Here is a 19,401-nt window from a genome sequence, read left to right on the forward strand (position 1 = left end):
TGATGCTTTGAAGAAAGTACTCTTTTGAACAAAACAGACTAATCTGTTATCTTGGGTGTTCAGCACAAGGGAAAAAATGGTTCTACTTTTGGAATTACCCATAGTTTTCAGCTGAATGCATCTTCTCAAGCCCTATAAACCATACTAAGTGATTATTACTTGTCCTGCAAGAGAGTTTGAGAAAACACACAGGCTGGCTAAGACAGGGTCCTCATCCTTAAGGAGCTTACAGTCTAGTTGGAGAGAAAAGACACAATTCTGAGGCAATCTTGGAATATTTAAATACTAAATGCCCTAAGGACCCTGAAAGTTCTGGCCAACACAGGAAACAGGCCTCCAGGGACCTGCTGGCTGGAGCAAGCTAGTGCAGGCTGGAGGAAAAAGGCCCTCTGGGAGACAGGGGGCGTAGGGGTGTGGATGGGGTGGGGGAGCAGGAGGGCTGCTGCCTGGGGTGTGAAGGAAATCTGAATATTCGGCTGGAAATCAAAGTAAAATCCTCATAAAAAGGACCTTTGAGCCAGGTCCTGAATATCCACTGGACTTGGCCTGTGCCCCAAGCCTGCCCCTTCCCTGGTCCTCCTCCTGTTTCCTCTTCAGTAAAGAATGATCCTGCTGCTTCCCTGCCCAGCCGCACCCATCTGTCAGGTGCTAGGCAGGGGGCAGTTGATGACTTCTGAGAGCTGCAGAGGAATAAGGCCCCAAGTGATGAAGAGAAGCCTATGGGCCAGAGGAATGCAGCTCCTGGGGTAGGAGGGCAGGATCCCTTACTGTTAAGCCCTCCATCCCTCTCTCTCACCCTCCTCTCTCCCAACTTAGTGAGATCCTGTCTAATCACCATCCTACACCCTCCAAAGAATGTATTCTCATTTTCTGGAGAATTCTCTTTCCGATCATGCCCACAGTCTCTCTGGGCTCCACCGACGTGCCCTCAGCTGGAACCCACGCCACCAGCAGCTCCCCCTTCTAGCAAGTTCCCTGACGAGGGCCTGTCAGGGAAAGTAAGCTGTAGCTAATCATTGTTTTAAACCAGGCTTCACGGGCAGCCAAGGAGAACTTCCATTCCTTTCCTCAATCTGATTTTAAAAGACCCACATAACCACAACTTACACCGTGGGACATAAATCCAGTTGTCTTCATGTGCCAAGGAAGGCTGTTCTCGCGCATACGACTCAGAGACCCTTCCCAGCTTTACCCTCCCTCCCCCTTGGCTGCTGGCTATTTGTGAAAGTTCTGAACTGTCCAAGAGGAGATGAGCCAGGCAAATTCTCCTGGAAGCATTTCATCTAGAAATTCACCATCTAACTGCCTGTGAACTTGAGAACTTGTAGAGATGCGTGGAAAACAACAAAACTCTTTTCCCAAGCTCATATGCACTGAGACTTAATACATGTGAAGAGGAAACTTGAGATTATTCATACCAATTAGCAACCTAATTCAAAATGTGACTTAAAAAAAAACATATTACCAGGAACTCAATTAGAATTGGCACTTCAGTTACTGTCTTCCTGGGAATGTATCAACCCCCCCCCCGCCCCCACCCAGTGGTGGGTAACACACAGGCAAAAAAAAAAAAAAGGTCCCCAGATGCTTGGACTCTTTCTGGAAGGCCATATTAGTTGCTAATAAGCAACCTGAGGATATGAACATCTAGGTGCAGAACAGACTGTGATTCAAGTTTGGATGAGGACATGGGGAGCTGGGCTTTGTGTGTCCCAAAGATAAAGGCTCTCGATGGTTTCACCAGCAGGCCCATCCCAATATCTATGAACTGGAAGCTAGAAACTTCTTAGCAAAAGGAAGGACCCCCTTCAGAATCCACATGGCAGGTGTCAGGGGGTGTTCATGAATGGTGATCACAGTCTTGTGAAGTAGGTATTATTATTCCCATGTCACAGGTGGGGAAAACTGAGGCTTCCGGAAGTGATCTGTCCAAGCCCATGTGGTTACAAGATCATAGAGCCAGGTTTCAAATCCAGCTTCTCCCTCACCTCCTGTTGTTTTTTTTTTTTATTCCCCTAACCGCCTTCCCCACCACAGGCCCTCTGAGCAGTCTTTCTACAAAGATGTTTTCCTATACAAAATTATTGAAAAGATTTTGCACTTTTCAGCAGCCCAGGCACCACAGATTTTATCAAGGAAGAGGAGGCCAAACCTGGGGAGACTGACAGTCAGCCCAGAGACGCAGAGCCCACGATTGTCTGGGGACAGAAGCAGACAGAAACTGCAGCGGCCTGGGAAGGTACCTGCCCTCAGGGGAATAGGTGAGGATGCTCATACATCTCTGACCTCAGAGACTGATTTACACTATTACATGGTGAATTCCGTGTGCTTTTTGTGTGAAGAGAGTGTACCTTATAATGAAATACTTAAAAGGTTTTAAAAACAAACTATTGGATCCAGTTTCCTTCTCTGAGGGAGGCTGGCAGGCAAAGGCAGGGCGGGGAGAGTTTTCATTTTCTCTGCCATTACTCCATAAGCAAGACCATGTAAGGTTTTGAGTGGATGCCCACCGTTAGGCTTCTGGAGAGGGTATTTTGGTGGTGGGTGGTAGGTATGGGGGTGGGTGGGGGAGGGGGTGGGTAGAGAAGCAGTTTCCAGCTCTGAGGATGTCTCACCCCGCCGCAATTCCCCACCTACCTCCCAGGAGGGCAGGATAGAGGTCTGTGGATGGCAGACAACTCACCTCCCCCAGAGATTTTCTCCCTTCTGATCCAAGGTGTCAAGATCTTAGCGTGTAAGAAATAACATAGAGGCAGATATAGGCTTTATTTCAAAACACTGGTTTGGCCGACACCTCCTCTTTTGGTCCTGAGCATTCATCCCAAGGCCCGAGCCATGCTGCTCGGCTAACCACGCTGTCCTCTCCTGCGGTGGCAAAGGAAAGGAGGAGTAGGTCCTAAGGAGCCCCCTTGGGGGTCAAGGAAAGGGACACTTGACAGCTCACCTTGCCAGCCAAGCACCTGTTTCGTCCCCTTGGAGGAGCCACTGAGCATCACCTTTCCGCACCACCCGCTGAACGGAGGAGCCTTTACTTAAAAGTATGATATGTACTGTGGTGGACACAAGTAAATATAGAACATGTACTCGGATGGCTTGAAGTTAGGGGCGATTGGAGCACATGTGACTCTGTAACAGCTCAATGTCCAGAGGCCCCCAGTGATCTAATGCCTCCTGGCAGGAAGGGCAGAGCTCACTGCTAATCCCAGCCCTCCATCCTCCCAGTGGTGCAGCCTGGGGTGGTCAAGAAGCCAGTCTGGGTTACAGTGCCCATGTTTTAAAATAAGGATAATGAAATCTACCTTGCTAGAATAACGAGAGGAAGTGCTATTCTCAGCAGCACTTGAATATTGCGGGAACTCAACTACCGCTAGTTTCTCCTGCCATCTCCCCGACAGTCCTCAGTGAACTCTAGACTGCTATTTGGAAGGTGAGGTTCCCCGTGTATCAAACATTCCTTGACCCACGAGGCTCATCTAATCCTCCACGTGTGCCCAGAAGATACTTTCTATTATCCTGAGATTCACTGAGAATTTGTCCTGATCTTCTATTATACCCCCGACTCCTTATCTTGCCTCTGGTCCTTTTTTTTTTTTTTTTCACATTCCAAAGCAGTTTGCAAAAAAATAAATGAATAAATATAATAAAGTAGTTTGCATAAGTTGGAGTAGGAGCCAGATGTTTGAATTGTGTCAGCAAGAGATCCAAAGCAAATGTGACAGAGAGCTAATATATTGAAAGCGCTTACAAATCAATAAGGAAAACATGAATACCTAATAGGAAAACCGGGGAAGAGGCACTGCAGACAATTTCACAGAAGAAATAATACAGGTGGTTAATAAAGTCTGGGGAGGGGGGTAAAAAGTTCAAGCTCACTCAGTAGTAAATGTAAATTTACAAGAGAGAAATTTGGCCTACCAAATGGGCTAAGGTCTTTTTTTAGAATAATGCTCAACGACTTCTCTGGTGGTTCAATGGTGAAAAATTCACCTGCCAATGCGGAAGACATGGATTTGATCCCTGATCCAGGAGGATCCCACAGGCTGCAGAGCAACTGAGCCAGTGTGCCACAGTTACTGAAGCCTGTGCACCCTGGAGCACGTGCTCTGCAACAAACGCCCACGCACCGCCCACTAGAGAGTTGCCCCTGCTCACCCCAGCTAGACAAAGCCCACACAGCAGGGAATACCCAGCACAAGTATAAAAATAAATAGAGTAAACAAAATTATATAAAAAATACTGCTCAATACTGATAGTGAAACTACTAAGATTTTCCAGGTACAGATACGCAGGTGCTATGCCAAGCCCGCAGCTACACTCCCAGGAACCACCACAGTTAGGAGAGATGCTTTCGTATCCTACCTGGAGGGTCACTTGGGCCAAACTGGAATTTGGCAACCTGTGTCCTTGTCTTTAGAGAGCTTGCAATTCCACTCCTGTGAATCTATTCTAAGAAAATAAGATCTGCAGTCTAGGAGGTATGAGCGAGGATGTCTATCATGGTGTGATTTGTGGCAGCAAAAATCTGGAAAGAATCTACATACCCAACAACAGGGGGAAGGGTTTGTATAATGTACCCTTAGAGTAGAATCATTATCATGTTCTTAAAGAACAATTAATGGCAGGAGATAATGCTCACAATAAAAATGTTTAGGGAAAGAAAGCAGGACATAAAATTGTATATGCCCGAATACCCAATTTTGTTTTTAAAAATAGTATTTCTAGATAAGCAAGCCCTGGGTTGTAAATTCAAATGTCTTCAGGGAACAGGCGGGAAGGGCAGAGGTACCTAACACCGGCTAGGATGCTTGCAGTCCACCAGACACACTCCGCCTGAAGGCAAGTAACTCAGTGTTCAAACAGGCAACTGCAGAATAAAAGTAGCCCGGGGTCTTGAGTTTGCAACCCACCTCTGAATTCCAGAACAGCAGCAATGTTCCTCTGAGTTTCAGATACTTGGTGATTTTCACTTCTTCTTCATCCTCTTGTGTGTCTCCCAAGTTTTCTACAATAAATATCAACTACTTTTATTAACCAGAGGAAAACAGTTAAAAGTTTATGGCTGTCAAAACAGATGAAAACTGTTGGTCAAGCACATGTAGAAGTCTAGAACAAAGCCACAGCCTTCGGGCAGAGAGGTGCTTTTTCTGGTTTCATCTCGTTGCACCTACAACGTACAGTCGCACCTAGTTGGGCTCCTGGAAACAGCAGGCGTTCCGCTCACAGCTGGAGCCCATGCAGGGCCTCAGAGAGGCCTCAGCAGCATCTGCAAGGCCTGAGCTGCGAAGACTACATCCCTGGACATAGGCAGTCTAGGGGTCATCCCAGGCTTGGAGCTATGAAATCTGCTCCCTATTTGATAGACACAAGAAAAAGGGTTAAACTAGCATAAACATAGAATAGCACAGTCTGCCACCTTTAGGGGAAACACACAGGGACTGAATTTTTAAAGAGGAAGGCTGCTGGGATGGTGAGGAAGGGTGGAGACGCATTCCCCGGCGTTTCTGGAATCTGCACGCTCTGCAGGGCAGCACTTAGCCTGCAGCTCCCTCTTGCCCCAGAGGCCAGTGTCAGTGGCTTCCGTGAAATAAGATGTGGCTCCTGCTGTTTCCAGTTTCTGGGTTTCAGAAGCCACTCAAGCAGATTCTTGTTATCTACCTAGCTAGCTGATAGCCTATTGGGGGTGGGGGGGTGGGGGCATCTCCCGGAGCCTGAACTAAACAGACTCAGGGCAGAGGAGCTGCTCTGTGTGTTCACAACCAGAAGATTCAGGTCTCAGCACTTGCTAGCTAATCTCTGAGGCCCTTGTGCTCAGTCACTTCAGTTCGTGTCCGCCTCTTTGCTACCCCATGGACTGTAGCCCGCCAGGCTCCTTTGTCCATGGGATTATCCAGGCAAGAATACTGGAGTGGGTTGCCATTTCCTTCTCCAGTCACATTCAAAATGAAAAGTAACCAACTGAAGACTATACTTCTGAATCCACCGTACTACCTTTTTCTCAAAAAAAAAAAAAAAAAAAAAAATATATATATATACAAAAAAAAAAAAAACACCATATATATGGACTTGGCTGGTGGGACAGTGGATAAAAATCCACTTGCCAACACAGGGGACACAGGTTTGATTCCTGGTCCAGAAAGATTCCATATGGCACTGAGCAACTAAGCCCATGTGCCACAACTACTGAGCCCACACGCCCTAGAGCCTGTGCTCTGGAACAAGAGAAGCCACCACAATGAGAAGTCCACGTTCTGCAATTAGAGAGTAGCCCCTGCTTGCCACATCCAGAGAAGGCCCACATGCAGCAGTGAAGACCCAGTGCAGCCAAAAATAAATAAAAATAGCAGTGTGTACATGTAATATATATATATATATGTATATATTTATATATACACACATATGGTGGCATAGTGGTAAAGAATCTGCCTGCTGATGCAGGAGACACAAGAGATGTGAGTTCGATCCCTGGGTTGGGAAGATCCCCTGGAGGAGGAAATGGCAACCCATTCCAGTATTCTTGCCTAGGAAATCCCATGGACAGAGGAGCCTGGTGGGCTATAGTCCAGGGGTCATGAAGAGTCAGACTCGACTGAACACAAGCACAACAACAGATACATATATCAGGAGAACTCAGATCACTACGCAGAAGCATTTGTTCTTTAAAAAACCATCAGCCCAGCCTGGGTGGAAACACAGCTCCACTCCTTTATATCCACAGCCACATACCAGAGCATCCTAGAATCACTGCTTCGTCTCTTACTGGGGTTTATAAAACCCAGGGGGAGCCTGATAGGAAAGCTTAACTGATTTCCAGAAGAGCCAATGAGTAAAGATTCTCACTGTGTCCCCGAGTGTCCCATGTGGTTCACAGTGAAAAGAGGCTTACAGAGGGACCAGGACTGGTGCTCCCTGGGAGCTCCATTAAAGCAAGACTGTATGGACTTGGCCTTTAGCTAAGCTGCACACTCAGAGGATTTGCATTTTGCCTGCCTGAGCTGTTACCGCACAGGCCTTCCTAAAGCTGTGGAGTCCTGGCCACCCTACAGGGTGAATTGCTTTAGAAGGATAAGGAAATAGCGCCTCACCAGACCCTGCAAGACAGCAGGGAGGGGAACGGGGGGAGGGGAGGGTGGGGTGGGAGGAGGGCTGATGGCAGGAGGGAACACAGGTGAGTGGAATCGGAGAAGTAGGTCCAGTGTTCTATCCACACTACGAGGGTAAAAATGCTCAGCAGTTCACACGTGATGAATGAAGTAGATTCTTATTTTCACAAGGAAATTGTTTCTTCAGGAGCAACACAGGGTAGTGGTTATGGAGACAAACTGCAGCATCAGGCAGACCTGAATTCAAATGTTCACTCCATCATTTACTGGAAATAGGATCTTGGCAAGTTATGGGACTTCCTAATGTATATAGCACAGTTAGCATGCTGCCCTCAATAAATTGTGCTTATTCACTAATTTTACAAGGTAAATTTTAACCATTTACCTTGTAAATGAAACCATTTCACCCTCAGAGGATTCCACCCATTTGGGCACTCACCCGACTCTTTCTACACCTCCCTATACTTCAGATTCAGGAGACAATGGAGAGGAATTCTATCATAGCCAGAGGTCACAAACTGATTAGGGGCTAGTGACAAAGGGGAGATCATGATTTCATGAGAGAGTTATGATTTTTATCTGCAGGGAATAGTAAACGTAACCACAATCATCAATTTAATGGGACACCAGTTTCTAGAGCCTTCCTCCAATCTGCCACAGTGGACCATGCATTTCTTAAGGTTCTGTGAAGCTGCGTGTGAAGCAGGAGTATGAATGTATGTTGAATGAATTGGGATGGGTCAGCGCTGGTAGTTTCTGTAATAATCATTCCTGGACCGCTGGTTTTCCTTCTCAACAAATACAGGTATGAATATGAAAATCATATTCATATTGAATGAGAGGTTTTACTCATCATCAGCCCTGACTGATGTGGGGGCTGGACAGTCTTCCAAGAGCTTCTGCAGAAAAGATCTGTATCCTCAGGGTCACTCTGCTGCCCCAGGACCAACCTGAGCTCCACAAGTATGCAAAACAGAATTTGTAGGTGGTAAAGTGAGGCCATGGACAGAGGAGCCTGGTGGGCTACAGTCCACGGGATCGCGAAGAGTCAGACGCGACTGAGTGACTCACACTTTACTTTTAAACTGAGGCGGACTCTCCTGGACACTTTCAGTACCTCCAGCCACTTTAACCACATCCGTTTTCCTCTCCAGGGCTTGTTGGTTGCCTTATAGGACCCTCCCACTTGGTATTAAGAGGTCTTGCATCCACGAGCACCTACAGTAAAATGATTAAGCTTGTCTTTTCTCAATGCAGATCCAATAGTTCAACAAGAACATCCAGCATGGGCAAGTGACACCAAGCTGAAGAGGCCCACTCAAGAGAGAAGAAACTTGGTCCCATCCTCACAAGTAATAATGGTGATGGAAAACTCCCGCACTGAACGAGCCAGAAAAGGAGACACAGGCACGCGCTCCCAGAGCACGCCACACTCAGCCCTGCCCCAGGCCTTCCAAGGAACACACAGTCCCCAAGAGTTGGATGAGTCCTTGGGGCCACCACTTGTAGCCAGCACCCTGGGAGGGCCGAGAAGGACCACGTTTCGGTTCAGAGACGAAGACTTCTATTCCATTTTATCCTCAAACCCTGGAGGTGAACATGATGACACAGAAGAGGAAACCCACATGGAGGAAGAACTTTTGATGGCTTGCATGCACCCGCCCCGTTCTCCTTCCAGTCATAAGAGAAGTAGATTCCTTGGGACACTGGCCACTCAGGCCAAAAATAAAAACTCTGAAGAAAATCCTGCACACTGCAGAGCGAATTCTATAAGGAGAAGTGAGGCCAGGCATGGCTCCTTAAGAATTAGCAATGCGATGGAGCCAGTGACAGAGCAATCTTCTGTCGGGCAAAGGATGTCCCAAGACCCTGGGCTCTCTGATGGGGGATCTATTAAAGGAAAAGACAGCAGTGACTGTGAAAGTGAGAAAAAGGCCTCTCATTCATGGGACACCCAATCCGAACCCAGCCTGGAGGATGAGGATGACATCAATGCTGAAAATGAATCCCGTGATGGTATCTCTATGGAAGAGAGGCCTGGAACCCATGCTTATGAAAGAGACTGTCAGGCCTATTTAAGTGAGTCTAGTAACCCTCTTGATTCTTTCCTTGCTGGTAGACCAATGGCTCCAAGACCATCAGTTAATTTATCCCATAACATGCCTGGATCAGTCACACATTTCACTCTGAGAGATGATACTCTGGCAGACCTGCCCCCATCATCTACCTTAGTTCCCAGTTCAGACTCGGAGGAAGGTTCCAGGTTTAGCGGTCGTCAACCACTGTCCCCCATTAGAAACAGGAATCTACTTGCTGGTGCTGAAAACTGCAGTTACCTTCCAGTAGACAGTGCACATGACCTTGATGTCAGGGGAGCAGAAGATGTTACTTCAACAAGCCCGGCTCAGGAGGCTCCCTTATATACAGACGGTCTCTTGCCAAATCCTCAGGGCAACCTGTCCTTGATGGAGTCTTCCAGCTCCTCCCCATCAGGAATGAATGTACAAGGCCACTTGCACGTGGCACGGTCTCTGCAAGAAAACAGACCTTTTACGTTCTTTGCAGTGTCTGAGTTCCCAAACCAAAATGAGAATGGGAGCGGAATGGAGTTCTCTGGCTTTACCAAAGCAAAGGGAGCCCCTAAAATGAAGACGGATCCTGAGAAACTCAAGAAAATACAAGAAAGGTGAGGGGTTTTCATAAATGTATGAATATGCATCTATATTTTTAAAATTCCATTTCTCTAATGCCAAAAAGCAGTGCTTTCCTAAAAAGGTTCAGTTCAGTTTAGTCGCTCAGTTGTGTCCGACTCTTTGCGACTCCATGAATCGCAGCACGCCAGGCCTCCCTGTCCATCACCAACTCCTGGAGTTCACTCAGACTCACGTCTATCGAGGTCAGTGATGCCATCCAGCCATCTCATCCTCTGTCGTCCCCTTCTCCCCCTACCCCCAATCCCACCCAGCATCAGAGTCTTTTCCAATGAGTCAACTCTTCGCATGAGGTGGCCAAAGTACTGGAGTTTCAGCTTTAGCATCATTCCTTCCGAAGAAATCCCAGGGCTGATCTCCTTCAGAATGGACTGGTTGGATCTCCTTGCAGTCCAAGGGACTCTCAAAAGTCTTCTCCAACACCACAGTTCAAAAGCATCAATTCTTCGGCACTCAGCCTTCTAAACAGTCCAACTCTCACATCCATACATGACCACTGGAAAAACCATGGCCTTGACTAGATGGACCTTTGTTGGCAAAGTAATGTCTCTACTTTTCAATATGCTATCTAGGTTGGTCATAATTTTCCTTCCAGGGAGTAAGCGTCTTTTAACTTCATGGCTGCAGTCACCATCTGCAGTGATTTTGGAGCCCAGAAAAATAAAGTCTGACACTGTTTCCACTGTTTCCACATCTATTTGCCATGAAGTGATGGGACCAGATGCCATGATCTTTGTTTTCTGAATGTTGAGTTTTAAGCCAACTTTTTCACTCTCCTCTTTCACTTTCATCAAGAGGCTTTTTAGTTCCTCTTCACTTTCTGCCATAAGGGTGGTGTCATCTGCATATCTGAGGTTATTGATATTTCTCCCGGCAATCTTGATTCCAGCTTGTGCTTCCTCCAGCCCAGCGTTTCTCATGATGTACTCTGCATATAAGTTAAATAAGCAGGGTGACAATATACAGCCTTGATGTACTCCTTTTCCTATTTGGAACCAGTCTGTTGTTCCATGTCCAGTTCTAACTGTTGCTTCCTGACCTGCATATAGGTTTCTCAAGAGGCAGGTCAGGTGGTCTGGTATTCCCATCTCTTTCAGAATTTTCCACAGTCTATTGTGATCCACACAGTCAAAGGCTTTGGCATAGTCAATAAAGCAGAAATAGATGTTTTTCTGGAACTCTCTTGCTTTTTCAATGATCCAGCGGATGTTGGCAATTTGGTCTCTGGTTCCACTGCCTTTTCTAAAACCAGCTTGAACATCTGGAATTTCATGGTTCATGTATTGCTGAAGCCTGGCTTGGAGAATTTTGAGCATTACTTTACTAGCATGTGAGATGAGTGCAATTGTGCAGTAGTTTGAGCATTCTTTGGCATTGCCTTTCTTTGGGATTGGAATGAAAACTGACCTTTTCCAGTCCTGTGGCCACTGCTGAGTTTTCCAAATTTGCTGGCATATTGAGTGCAGCACTTTCACAGCATCATCTTTCAGGATTTGAAATAGCTCAACTGGAATTCCATCACCTCCACTAGCTTTGTTCGTAGTGATACTTCCTAAGGCCCAGTTCACTTCTCTAGGTGAGTGATCACATCGTTGTGATTATCTGGGTCATGAAGATCTTTTTTGTACAGTTCTTCTGTGTATTCTTACCACCTCTTCTTAATATCTTCTGCTTCTGTTAGGTCCATACCATTTCTGTCCTTTATCGAGCCCATCTTTGCATGAAATGTTCCCTTGGTATCTCTAATTTTCTTGAAGAGATCTCTAGTCTTTTCCATTCTGTTGTTTTCCTCTATTTCTTTGCATTGATCGCTGAGGAAGGCTTTCTTGTCTCTTCTTGCTATTCTTTGGAACTCTGCATTCAGATGCTTATATCGTTCCTTTTCTCCTTTGCTTTTCGCTTCTCTTCTTTTCACAGCTATTTGTAAGGCCTCCCCAGACAGCCATTTTGCTTTTTTGCATTTCTTTTCCATGGGGATGGTCTTGATCCCTGTCTCCTGTACAATGTCACGAACCTCAGTCCATAGTTCATCAGGCACTCTATCTATCAGATCTAGGCCCTTAAATCTATTTCTCACTTCCACTGTATAATCATAAGGGATTTGATTTAGGTCATACCTGAATGGTTTAGTGGTTTTCCCTACTTTCTTCAATTTCAGTCTGAATTTGGCAATAAGGAGTTCATGATCTGAGCCACAGTCAGCTCCCGGTGTTGTTTTTGTTGACTGTATAGAGCTTCTCTATCTTTCGCTACAAAGAATATAATCAATCTGATTTCAGTGTTCATGGGATTTTAAATCACAGGTAAGCCCTTCCTTGACATTTTAATGATGCTTCTTTCAAGAAAATTGTCTATTTTGTTGCTTTTAAAATATATATCTTTACAAAGAAACATTCTGTGTTCCAGCCCAATGTCTTCAGTATTCCCAAAGTGTTTTTTTCCCTTGCATGCTATAACTGTAAGAAAGGCAAGTTTGCCAGATAGCACGTCTTTCGGCTGCATTGCTTATCTTGCAGTAACTTACTTTCCTGACCAGGAATTAAGCCCATGCCGCCTACAGTGGAAGCACCAAGTCCTAACCACTGGACAGCCAGGGAATCCCAAGCGTTTTTGATTGTTATACATGGCTTTCCCTTACCCACCCGCTCACCCCCAGCAATTAGAGATTTTTACGAAAAGGTTGCTATCTCCCCAGAGAAGGAGCCACTCAGCACTTGAAGTTCACCAGCTCTCCCCCATGGGACTCTGGGCAAATCCAACCAACAATTCTAGAATTTGAATCTTCCAAACTACAAGGCCAGTCTCAAACAGTTACCATAGTTACCTCAGTTCTCTGAAGGGCCACGCTGGGGTGACCACTGCTTCCATTTTCTGTGCTGTTTCTCATGCATGAGAAAGAGAGAAATCAGATCTTTTTTGAATTGCTCTTTTCTTTGATATCTCCTTTCTTGTGAGATGATTTGGGGATATTTCACAACTATGAAATGTGATACTTTTTAAAGCCATCATTAAGCATCATGTCAGGATTCGACCATTTCACTCCTCCTAGGGGTTACCATGCCTTGATGTTGGCTTACTGATCTGGAAAGTGGTTCTTTGAAGGCAAGCCCTCTTTCTCGTGTGTTAGTATGGCTCACTGGGCCATTAACTTATTAGTGTTCATTTGCAAGTGAGAAAATTCCATGGCAGTGAATTTGAGTGCAAAAAGGAGGAAAAGATAAGACTTAAGACTTAGAATGCACACATACTCCTATAGCTCTTCTCCAACTGCTGGGATGAAGTTACCTTCCTTGTCAGTGGCACTTTTTTTTTGTTTTCATATCAAACTACCAAAAGACTGACCCAGGGTTAAGGGCCAAAAGGTCTCAGCACCAATCCATCCTCACCTACCCCCAAACACATTTTTAAACCCACTTGTCAGGGGTCTGGATTTCCATCATCCCAAAGCAACGCCTTTGGGTGAAAAATGACTTCTGTTAAAAATGCATCTACGTCTAGGGGTAGTAATGCATTAAACAGCTGTTATTTGTGCACTGTGTTTATCAGACACTCTCTTTTTCTGTATATAATAAACCTTATGCTGTTCTAATTATTTGAAAAGCATTCATTTTGGAAAATATTAAAAATACAGACTTAAAAGAATAACCAATAACCCTATAATCCAGAGAAAAGCATTGTGAAAAACTTTGTTTCCAGTCTTTGGTCTTTGCATATAAATGCAATTTTTAGTAAACATGGTCATATTTTATAATATGCCTTATTTTAAGATTTCAAGCCCGTTTCTCAATGCCTCTTACACTCTTTAAACTTTTCCCTTGACTAGTTAGATACATACAAATAAGTATATAACATTTGCACACATCTAGAGAATTAGAGAAGGCGATGGCACCCCACTCCAGTACTCTTGCCTGGAAAATCCCATGGACGGAGGAGTCTGGTGGGCTGCAGTCCATGGGGTCGCGAAGAGTTGGATACGACTGAGCGACTTCCCTTTCACTTTTCACTTTCATGCATTGGAGAAGGAAATGGCAACCCACTCCAGTGTTCTTGCCTGGAGAATCCCAGAGACGGGGGAACCTGATGGGCTGCCGTCTGTGGGGTCACACAGAGTCGGACACGACTGAAGTGACTTAGCAGCAACAGCAGCAGAGGATTAGAACAAAACCTAGGCATCTGTATGACCACCTTCCAGCAGACAGAGACTCACTGGAGCTTGTGAGCCCCTCACCCACCCTACTTCCTCATGTCCTCCCTTCATCTCCTCCCTCCTAACACCCCGTGTGTGTGTGTGTGTGTGTGTGTGTGTGTGTGTGTGTGAAGTGCTCAGTCATGTCTGACTGTTTGCCCCTGGAAAGCATTCTTACATTGAATTTATAATTCCTTTGCTTTTTATCTTGTTGCTGTTGGAAGTTTTTTGCCTTATGGCTTCACCATATGAGTATATGCACTTCTAAACAACACACTGTGTATATTTTTGAACCTGTAGAAATGTTTCTATTATTTTTGAACTCCATAGAAATGGAATAGCTGTTCTGTGACTTGCTTTTCCCACTTATATCATTAGGCAGATGCATCCTGGTTGATATTTTCGGGTTTAATGCATTTGCATTCACCACTACAGACTACTTCGTCCTAGGAATTACTACAAGTCAATGGACGTTTGCGTCCTCTACTGTTTTCTGTGCACGATGGTGCACGATCAGTCTTGTGAACGTCGCCTGGCGTACATGTGAAGGGTCCTCCGGGATATATATGTAAGAGTGGACTTGCTGGGCTGGTGGGTAGCACAGCTTCCACTGTGCAAGTTAACATACTGTCTCAACGATGTGTACAATGATATGCATGATGTGTACTGCCTCGATGAGTTACACTTAGCACAGTGCGTGCTAAGTCACTTCAGTTGCGTCTGACTCTTTGCATCTCCATGGACTGAAGCCTTCCAGGCTCCTCTGTCCATGGGATTCTCCAGACAATAATACTGGAGTGGCCTGCCATTTCTTCCTCCAGGGGATCTTCCCCACCAGGGACTGAGCCTGTGCCCCCTGCGAGATGAGTCAAGTACTGGACCCCCAGGGAAGTCCCTCTTGACTCTTTTAAATGTTAAACAGCCATTTGTCTTTCTTCTTTTACAAAATGCTTACCTATGTCTTCTGCCTATTTTTCTTTTAGAATATTTTTCTTTTATGTTAAGAATCCTTCATATATATATATATATATATATATATATATATATATATATATAAAAGAACCCATTATATATTCTGGCAACTAATCTGATCCTTTGACAGTTATATCTTGGACATATCTTTTCTCAATTTGTATTAAGAGTTGGTATCTCCTCTTTCTTGATGTTTTCTTAAGGAAAGTAAATTCTTAATTTTAATGTAGTCAATTGTATCCATCTTCTGTTTGGACTGTGATTTGTATCTTGCTGTCTTAATTAAGAAATCCTTTGTAACCTGGGGTCATTGTGACATTCTACCTACTCTTTTCCAAAATCTCTACAGTTTTGCTTTGCACACTTAGGACTTAATGTGAAATGAATTTTGGACTCAAGTGTGACATTAAATGTGTGGTGTGAGGTATGCATTTTGAACACCCAGGATCTTCCCCCTGCAGAGCCGCATCTGCCATATAACATAAGTGTGTAAGCTTGTCTCAGGACTCTCTGTTCTGTCCTTTTGGCCTTTTTGTTTTTCCCTAAAGAACATCATCTCAGTGACTGCGGCTTTATAAATTTATCAGAGCAAAGCCTCCCTCTCCATTTTGTTCCATAAGAATCTTTCACTATACAAACATTTAAGCATCAGCTTGTTGGGATTTTCATTGGAATTGCATTGAATCTATAGATTATCTGGGGGAGTCTTTTTTTGATAAACATGGCATATTTCTTCTTTTGTTGGTGACTATCACAAGACAGTGCAATTCTGTTCTTTTTCATTGAACTTCCCTTTCTTGGGGAGAAAATTCTCTTAAGAAACTGAGCATACTCTCCTATATCCAGAGCAATGGCTATTTCTTCCTCTCTGTTGATTTTAGTCTCCAGCCAATTTTCCTTTCCTTGACCGGACAGTCCCCAGGCCCATGAAGATTCTAAAGCACAAAAAAATAGCCTTAGGCCTCTCAAAACCCTCCCTACAGAAATATCTACCAGCTATTCCTGACTTACTGTTTATGAGATACAAATATGTTTGCTTACACTTTCACTAATTCCATCTTCATCACATACTAGCATCTTATATTCTGGAATGTCGGCATAATTCACTGGCAAGGGTAATGGTGAGCTCAGGTCCAAGTTCACTGGTTCATCATTCATCCCAACCAGCATCTACTGAGTAGCACCTGCCAACGCTCGACAGGCTCCAGATGCACCTTATCACCATCACCTGCACCCAGGCTGCCCTTACCACCCTTGTAAGTAGGTAGCAGTTGTCAGATTATCCTCATGGCTTTACACTTGAGGAAACAGAGACCCGGGAAGCTTAAGCAGCATGTCATCAAACTCAAGGAAGCCTCAAACCCAGGCCTGCTGACCACAAATCCCCCCACGCTCACCTCCCCCCAACACTCACTAACACACCACACCAGCTAAACCCCACAGTGGCCGAGGTGTGGAGAGGGGCTCCTAGCCTCTGGCTCAGCTTCCCTCTGGAGTCCTTTCCCAATCTCTAGCTGTGCGATAGGAGCGCTGGGTTCTCCTGGTGAGCTCGCACCCATTGGTAACTGCAAAGAAGCCTGACAAGAATCCATGCACTTATTATCAGTGACCATGCAGCAGGGTCGGAGGGAGCAGTGGGTGAGCCCCAGGAAGGCGCAGCGGTGGAGATCGGGTTCCCTCAACCTTCCTCCTTCCAGGCTCCCTCCACCTCCCCCACCCCGCTCCCCCGGCCCCAAGGACGCTCTGGGAGCTAGTATTTGTGGAAACTAGTATTTGTGGAAACTGCCGACGTGCAGACTCCTGGTGACGAGCGCTTGTTTTCCTTTTAGTCTCCTGGAGGAGGATTCCGAGGAGGAGGGAGACTTGTGTCGCATCTGTCAGATAGCCGGGGGTTCCCCCACCAACCCTCTCCTGGAGCCATGCGGCTGTGTGGGAAGCCTGCAGTTTGTTCATCAGGAGTGCCTGAAAAAATGGCTGAAAGTGAAAATAACATCAGGTAGGTGGGGAAGGTGGAAGGACATACGTGCCGCGATATGTAATTAACACGAGATGCCGCCGTGTGGGACCCGCGAGCCCCGACAACAGAGAACAGGGGGGCACTGGCCCAGGGCTCCTGCTGGGAGGCCCATGACAGACAGGATCAGGACTAAATGCTGCTTTCAAATTATGGGAGGTAAATGAGTTGGTTTTGGTTTTGTTTTGTTTTTTTTTTTCAAGGCTCAGGGATGAATCCTGGAATGTGCTATTAAATTCTACTCCTGCTTGAGGCCTGAGCAGAGATGCTAAGATTACCTCTTGGGAAAGAGGGAACCACAAACAGGCCCATGCTTGGACTTTAGCAAGCACCCAGCAGTCAGGACAGCTGGTAGACCCCCCAGCAAGACCTGCTTCCTTTGACTTGTGAGAGAAGGTGTGGAGAGGCTTGACACCCAGAAACTGAGCCAAGCTGCCTTTCTGGAACAGGGGAAGGAAAAGCCTACCAATGTAATTTTTCTAGCCCTACATTAGATAAAGAGATTCCCATTGTGCTCATTTTGGCAGCTCTGTCTTTAACAGAGCTTGTAACTGGGTGTGAAGTCCCCATTCTCAACGCCCTGGGGAGGTTATAACCTAAATATAGCCACGTCAGTAGGTCGGCTGTAGTTTTCTTGGCAGGGAACAAGAAGTTTCTTTAAAATATTTATGAACAAGAGCAACTTGAATAACAAAAAAAAGGGGGACGCCAATGCAAAGAAGAGTTTACTTTGAAAAGACCTGCTATGTCTTTCAGAGTCCCCATCTCTGCAAACTTTTTACCCTAGAGCCAGAGGCTGTTTCTCTCCTCCATGGTGTCCTCCTTGGTTGTCATTGTGCTAGACGACCCAGGAGACCTTGACCTTGACCCTGTCCCTATGGGTTGTGGCCAGCCCCCCCCTCACCAAGCACAGCACACCATTTAATCAGGGAATGAACACTCGGGATGAACCAGTTAACTCTTCTCTCCTCAAGGCCCTTTCTCCACATCTGGAGGAGAGTAGTAGCAACTGCAGCCCGAGTTGCTTAAAGGCATCTTTGCACAGTGAGCAGAGAACCTAGCCCTTCAGAGAGCAAAGAACAAGTGGATCTCAGCAGCTAATGACCCTGCCGTGCGATGCTTTATCTTGCTAGAAATTTGGGCCAATTAAACATCTAGAACAGAAAAAATTACTCATGAGATATGTGATGAAAGTGCTGCTAAATGCTTGTAAATGCCAATTCTGGCCTGGGTGTGCTAGGCAGGATTAGACTGGAGGACACATGGGATGATCCATAGCCTTAAGTATTACAGAATGTTGTTAAAAAAAAAAAAACCAAGTCATCAAAATGCAGATGAGGGATCAGTGTTCATCCTTGTCTTTTGAAAGTCTCTATAATTTACTACCTGTTTGTATCCCCACTGGGGAAAAGTAGAACTGGATTGTAAAACTGTACAAACTCTATCTTTACCAAATAAATTCAAGTAACTGATTAGTCTTCTGTATTCTTTTTTTTTTTTTTTTTTTTGGCGTGCCTGGTGGCTTGTGGGACCTTAGTTTCCCAACCAGGGATCAAACCTGGGCCCTCTGCATTGGAAGCATAGAGTCCTAACCACTGGACCACCAGGGAATTCCCAGTCCTCTGTTTTCTAAAGCATAAAACAAACACCAGTACATCATTAACCAAAATGCAGCACCTACACCAGGGGAAAGGACAGACGGCATCACACTTGCTTAGATATAACAACCATAGATCTGCATCTTCCACTTTGCACTGAGGAATAGGATAAAGGGGGGGAAACGTGCTGATCTAGAATTCGCATCAAACAAAACTAAACAGGAGGACCTCCCTGGTGGTCCAGTGGCTAAGACTCTGTACTCCCAGTGCAAGAGGGCCCAGGTTCAATCCCTGGTCAGGGAACTAGATCCCATGCACCATAACTAAGAGTTCTCATGCCACAACTAAAGGTCCCACAGGCCACAAGTAAGACCTGGCACAGTCAAATAAATAACTATATTAAAAAACAAAACAAAAAATCAACAACAACAAACCAGGAACAAAGGAAGCCTTCTCCTGTGTCTTTTCCCAAATGAGGCTGAGCTCAGGCTCAAGTGTTCGACCCAGATATCGCTATACCACAGCCCACATGTGGGCCTGGGGTCCCTCACTTTCTCAATCGGGGAGTTACATGGGCAGAAGTAAAGGCAGATTTTTAAGCCATAGGTCGAGGATAGCTTCTGCCATCAATTTGGTCCTTACTAATTTATTTGCCTGGACTTGTGTTAGATCTACCAGGAAAAACATCAGTAACATAGACCCAGTGTTCACTCTTCTGGCAAACACGTGTGTCACAGACTCTCAGCCTCCATGTAGTAATTCCAAGTTTATGAACCTATGTGTTTATATTTAAACAGAGAGCAAGACCTGTTATTTAAAA

The 19,401-nt window shown here is 45.4% G+C and overlaps 1 protein-coding gene and 1 long non-coding RNA gene across 3 annotated transcripts in view; one reads left to right on the forward strand and one right to left on the reverse strand.

Moving 5' to 3' along the window:
• Nucleotides 1–19,401, forward strand: part of MARCHF10 (membrane associated ring-CH-type finger 10) — a 99,964-nt gene that overhangs the window by 62,429 nt on the left and 18,134 nt on the right. Inside the window, 3 exon segments of the mRNA XM_086357084.1 lie at nucleotides 2,109–2,261; nucleotides 8,358–9,786; nucleotides 16,799–16,965. Coding sequence (XP_086213210.1) covers nucleotides 2,109–2,261; nucleotides 8,358–9,786; nucleotides 16,799–16,965 — 1,749 coding nt within the window.
• Nucleotides 1–19,401, reverse strand: part of LOC147351388 (uncharacterized) — a 46,238-nt gene that overhangs the window by 1,227 nt on the left and 25,610 nt on the right. Inside the window, exons 1-2 of one of the 2 annotated variants that reach the window (XR_015147480.1) lie at nucleotides 9,437–9,631; nucleotides 4,908–5,002 (exon numbers count right to left, since the gene is read on the reverse strand). This is a non-coding gene — a long non-coding RNA (uncharacterized LOC147351388). Of the gene's footprint in view, nucleotides 1–4,907; nucleotides 5,003–9,436; nucleotides 9,632–19,401 lie in introns of those variants that run through there. The other variant, XR_015147481.1, reaches the window with a different exon arrangement.

This window comes from Bos grunniens, chromosome 19 (assembly GCF_055505025.1).
Source record: "Bos grunniens cultivar Pamir isolate PY7600 chromosome 19, Bosgru_T2T1.0, whole genome shotgun sequence".
NCBI classification, from domain to species: Eukaryota; Metazoa; Chordata; class Mammalia; order Artiodactyla; family Bovidae; genus Bos; species Bos grunniens.